Genomic DNA, 5,941 nt, shown 5'->3' with positions numbered 1-5,941 from the left:
CTCATAGGAACCCCACAACACCCTGGGAGGATAGACACTTAGCATGGCTCCTGCAGAGGAGTAGGCTGAGGCTATGATTGCTGAGGTCACAGGCCAAGCACACAGTCAACTCAGAAACTCCCAGCAGGCCTATGTGAGCTCACAACCACAACCTGCTGACTCTGTGCAACTCTAGGGCACTTGGGGGCCCATATTCCTGCTGGCACTCAAAGCCACTGCAGAGAACGGCCTGGCTAGACACAGTCTGGACTCAGTTGAAGGTGTCACTGCCCGCGGGGCTTCACTTGGGAGCCAAGGACACGGAAAGCTAGGGGTACAAAGTAGGTGGACAAAGCACCCACTTTGCCCCTACAGATGGTTTTCCTCTGGAAGCATCCCATGGGCCCAGGGAAACCACATTCCTACAGAGCTAAGCCCACAGTAGTGACATCCAGGCTCAAATACCACCTATAAGTCTACAACTCTCACTTCCGCTTCTGGCCTGACCTTTGGCCCTGACTTCAGACTCAGACTAGCTGCCTCACAACACCTCTCTCTGGGTACCTACAGGCCTTGGTTCAAATCCCACTTATGCTACCACCCAGCAGTGACCTTGGACAAGTGGCAGCCTTTTTGTGTCTCTTCTTCCTCATCTCTAAACTGGAGCAGTCACAGTGTCCACTCAGCTGTGTTTCCGAGATGAGTAAACGGGAAGGCAAGTGCAATGCGGGCACGTAACCACCACACAAAACCTGCTGCTGCTGCTCCTGCCTGACTGTCATCTGAGCAAGGGTGGGCAAAGCCCACATCTGCTGAGAGGCCTGATCTTCACTGGTTCCTTGGCCCTAAGTGAGCTGCCTTTTTCTGGGTCTTGAATACATTCTAGACTTCATAATTCTAAACACAGATTCCCCTGACCTCTGTGTGTGTGGAGAGGAAGGTGCGAATCAGCTTATGTTCTAGGAAGTGAGAGAGGAACCCGGCTCTAGGCTAAGAAGAGAAAAGACAGGAAGGACAACAGTGAGTTTCTCACGTGGGGCCGTGGTACCCACTGGGATTACCTCCTCCCTGGTTTATACCTGCAGTGGGAGGAAATAGTCATGTAGCATTTCTTTCTTTTTCTGAACTGGGTGGGCCAACAAGAAGATCCACATGTGTCTGTGTTGGAGCAAAGTTCACAGCATTGTAGCCATGACAGGCAGGATGAAGTGTGCTGAGGAGAGAAATAACCATGTGTGCAGCTCCGGGGACAACAGCGGGACAGAGGGGCCAGGGTCCCCAGCTGCTTGTCTGAAGGTGAACCACTGTCCCTGGCTTATGAACCATGGCCAAGGTGCTGAGGAATTCTCTAGGCCACAAATCCTGGACCTCATGACACCTCTTCCCCACCCCAGAGAAACTCCTAACAGCTTTCCTATTCCTAGATGCTCAGACATTCTCAAACATTGTCTCAGAGGACATCTCCACCTCCACTGCCAATGTCAAGGCTGTCTAGCATTTTTTTTTGTTTGCTTCCTTTTGAAGCCACCCCACTCATTCATCTGGTGGTTCTCAGGCTTCAAAGGGGCTACCCGTTTATATGAAATTATGTTTAAAATATTCATCAAGGCAAGGCAATGGCTCACGCCTGCCTGCAATCTTAGCACTGTGGGAGGCCGAGGTGGGTGGAATGCTTGAGCTTAGAAGTTCAAGACCAACCTAAGCAAGCGTGAGATATGTTTCTACTAAAAATAGAAAAAAACAGCCAGGTGTTATGGAGGGCACTTGTAGTTCCAGCTACTTGGGAGGCTGAGGCAGGAGGATCTCTAGAGTCCAAGAGTTTGAGGTTGCTTTGAGCTATGATTCCATGGCCCTTTACCCAGGGCAACAGAGCGAGACTCTGTCTCAAAAAAAAAAAAATCATCTAAGTAGTACATACATGCGATTGATAATTATATACGAGGTACAGCGGAATGAACATGAGAAGGTGCTCTATGTCACTGGTCATCAGAAAAATGCAAAAACATAACATGACACTACCACAACCCCACTGGAACAGCTGAAATGAAAAGGTTGGTGAGGACATGGGAGAACCAGAACTCTCATATGCTGTTGGTGGGAGTATAAGATGGTTTATCACTTTGGGAAATGGGTTGGCCCTTTCTTACAAAGCTAAACATAAGAGTCAGCAATTCCACTCCTAGGTATCTACTGCTCAAAGACATGAGCAAATATTCATCAAAAGACAGGTAAAAGAATGTTCCTGGCAACACTGCTCTAAGCAGCCCCAAACTGGAAATAAGCCAAATGTCTATCAGCTGCAGGACAGGGCAATAAGTAGGGTTTATGGAACCCAGGGCAATACAGGGCAGTAAGTAGTGCCATGGAACACCACTCAGAAGTCACACTGCTGCTAATAATCCTATAGCTGACTCTCACAAACACGATGCTGACAAACAGAGGCCAGACACACTCACGAAACACATACAGAGTGATTCTATATTCTCTAAAATTCAAAACCAGGCAAAACTAAGGCTGTGAGAGTCAGGAGAGGGGCACTTTGGGGGTACTGACTGAGAAAGGCAGGGGCTTCTGGGAGGCTGGCCACACTCTGGTCCTATACTAGGCGCACCTGGTCTGTGACATGTTACACTCACGATTTGAACTCTTTTCTCAACATGTGTTATGTGTCCATAAAAGTCAAAAACAATATACGAGTATTTATATAATGAAAAGCCACGGAACATAGTCGGTTCTATTCCCCTTAGAGTGCCACTTCTAATCCTTTCAACTGTCTTCCCTGGTCCCGACCAGCCCTATAACACACAGCTGTCCTCCTGCGCTGCCTTTTCAGTGCAGCAGACGCCATCTGCTGATGCCCCGTCTACAAGGATAAGGATCGTCCTCACTCGTTCCCCTGCTCTCCTGGGTGACCTCTCTAATCTTACATGGGGCTCTGACAGCTTTCTTTTGTGTTGTATCTGCCACTGACAGGAGGGGGTTGTCACCTGTCAAAGTATAAGTAAGAGGCTCTGCAGAATGAGGCAGGCAGGGCAACCCAGGGAGGCCCTACCTGGCTTCTGGCGCTCCATCGTGCTCTCCTGACTGGTCAGGCCGCCTGAGGAGGAGTCGCCGCTGGATGCTCCATCGTGGCTGAAGTGGGGATCAAAAGACAGCAGTGTGTGCGGGGCGGCCGTGTACCTGCAGGGGAGTGAGACCATCACAGGATGAGGGACTGGTGTGTCAAGAACCACCCGAACCGAAGCTTGCTCACTAGTGGGTTGTAAATACACAGGAGGCTGTGCTGTGGATCTGGGAGAGAAAGCTTCGGCGGGGCAGGTGAGTAAGCCCAGAGACACGCTATTAACTGAGGGCCAGGAATGAGAGACTTGTCTGGGAAGCCTGCCAGGGAGCTGGCAGTAGCAGCGAGTCCAGGGCAAGGTGTGTTTCTCCAGGAGGGAAGGGGCAGAGCTATCTGGGCTGACTACCCCACCTTTAGGCTCCTCAGGGGGTCCTATTGGCTGTGAAATATGGTGAGCTGGTGCCAGCCATTATTGCCCCAGGCCTATCTATGGGCTCCCTGTCTCAGACAGAGAGGAGCAGGGTAAGAAAGCATTTGTAGGTACAGGAGGCCTGGGGTGGGCCAGGCTGGGCTTCAAACCTTACCACTGTCCCTTGTCCAGCCAGGTGCAGGCAACTCCTAGCCCTGAGCCTCAGTTTCTCTCACTGCCAAGAGGCAATCGGAGTACGCCCTTCCTTGCAGGACTCAATGATGCCCCACTGTGCTTAGCACTTATGCCTAGGGCTGACACATGCTAGTGGTGACTTGTGACCATTGGCCAATAGGCTAAACCCTGTGTGTGACCCTGTATTACAAGGGACAAGCTGTGGGCTCAGGCTTCCAAGAGAGGCATATGTGGGCTCGAAGCCCTGTTCCACCTGCCCAGACCAGCTGCCTGGCTTTGGTGGGGCAAGTGCTCATTGATTCGAGCAGCAGTTTTTCCATCTGAAAAATGAGGTAACATTTTCTCCCTCACAGGGTTGTGGAGCGGATGAAATAACAACGCTACCCCCCACATAGAGACCTTCCTGGGGGCCAGCTCAGCATGCCCACTGGCAAGGGCCAGGACTTAAGGGAGGCAGCAGCACAGGGTTGTCCCTATGGCCTCCTGTCCCAGCGGCATTCTCTATGCCATGGAATGAATCCCCTAGAAACTCCTCGCCTTGCCTGAGGTTGATTCAGGGACAGGCCTGTGACACAATTTGGCTACTGACATGTGAGGGTTATTAGACTCCCACGACATATTTCTGGCTCTCCACCTCCAAGTCTGTGGCAGGACTGAACTTCCTGGTCCCTGGAGATTGGCTGGATGGGGTCATGTGGCTGGTTCTCATGGATGAGCTCTGAGGGAAGGGACTGGAGGTGGTGGCTGCTCAGGCACCCTGGGTCCTGAGAGGTCCACTGCCAGTCAGCAGTGGAACTGTAGAGTGACTGAGAAATAGATCTTTCTTGATTTAAGTCATGGAGATTTTGAGGTATTTGTTAGCTAGTATAGCCTGACTGAAATGGGGGAAAGTCTAACTAGGAGGCTTTTGGGAGAAAGTCTTGGTCCTGAGAGAGATGACAAGAAAAGATGGCCTCTCTTTGTGCTTCAGATGCTTCTGGGTGCAGACAAACGTTACAAGCTGCATTGTCCTCCTGTGACCAGCCTGACAATGAGGCCAGCACCGAGTGTGGGAGCGAGGAAGCAGGAGGAACTGGCCCTTACTAGTGTTGTCAAGGTGCTGGGTCCACCTTCCCTGGCGCCTGCCCTGCCTCCGAGCTCCCTTTTCTGTGAGGTAACAAATCCCTACAACATTTGAGATAGCTAGAAGCACCCCCTCTACACAGGCCTTGTACTTTGGAGGAGTTACTGAGCCTGCATTAATATAATGCTGCTATTGCAACTTCCATTTGGCCTCTGGCATCTGTACTTCCACCTTGGGAGAAGCTGGTGGTGAGGAGAGGTGACAAATGGGGACTCCCCCACATTTAAAGGAGGAATCAAGTAACTTATCCAGGGTCACTGGATAAGTCAGAGCAAAGCCAGGGCTGTCTCTACAAAGATCACGCTCTAAACCCCTAGGTTTCAATCCTCCAAGGACAGCAGAAGGGCGTTTGGGAGGGGTGCTGCTGTCTCTGAAAATTCAGCTCTATCCACTTGCCAAGAAAAGACTTGCTATCCTCCCTTCCCAACCAGGCCTCACTTTCTAGCACCTCCAGGAAAGGAAGCCAAAGCCAAAATACAGGAAGCACAAAGGGTTCATTCTTAGTTTTCTTAATGTCCAAGGCCCAGTTTCCACCAACTTATGGGACTTTACAAAGGCAACTGTGACTATAAGCAATGTTCGCCTTGCTGGCTGGCTCCATGCCTGGCTAGCTGCCTGGTAAATGCAGATGAAGACTGAAGCATTGATGGACTTAGTCAGTTTTACCCAAAAGCCACAATTGAAAAGTACTAAAGGAAGATATCAGTGATGGCCAGGAACAGCCAGGGGAAAGCGGGAAGTGTGGGTGGCAGACACTGCTGGCTGCTTCCCTAATACCAAGTCTCTCCCTTCTCCTCAGTAACAGAATTCCAACTGTATCTGGGGCAGCAATGCAGTCGCTTAACAGACTACATCTCCCAGGCTCCCTTGTACTTCCAGCCAACGAGATAAAAGTGGAAGCGCCACGTGTACCTTCCAGCCAGGAAAGCATCTCAGAAGGGGACCTCTGTCTCTGGGCTCTTTCTGGCTGTTGCTTGAACATCCACCCTGGGCAGGTGGGAAGTAGCAGGCTACGTGGCACACAGTATCAGGGAGGGGGACCTGGGGTCCCTAAAATGTGGAGAAAGAAATTATATTGTCTGGATCACTGTTTTCTCTCTCTTTCCTTCCTCTTTCTCTTTCTTTTATTTTTTGAGAAGTCTCATTCTGTTGCCCTGGGTAGAATGCTGTGGTG

At 50.7% G+C, this 5,941-nt stretch overlaps 1 protein-coding gene across 1 annotated transcript in view; it reads right to left on the bottom strand.

The window, feature by feature from the left end:
- Positions 1 to 5,941, bottom strand: part of SIPA1L3 (signal induced proliferation associated 1 like 3) — a 248,595-nt gene that overhangs the window by 49,079 nt on the left and 193,575 nt on the right. The window contains exon 13 of the mRNA XM_003796134.3: positions 3,032 to 3,159. Coding sequence (XP_003796182.1) covers positions 3,032 to 3,159 — 128 coding nt within the window. The remainder of the gene's footprint in view (positions 1 to 3,031; positions 3,160 to 5,941) is intronic.

The sequence above is a fragment of the Otolemur garnettii genome, unplaced genomic scaffold (assembly GCF_000181295.1).
Source record: "Otolemur garnettii isolate 467f Iridium unplaced genomic scaffold, OtoGar3 scaffold00100, whole genome shotgun sequence".
Classification (NCBI taxonomy): Eukaryota; Metazoa; Chordata; class Mammalia; order Primates; family Galagidae; genus Otolemur; species Otolemur garnettii.
Note: the sequence above shows the minus strand (reverse complement) of the source record. Positions and strands in the feature narration are given on the sequence as shown.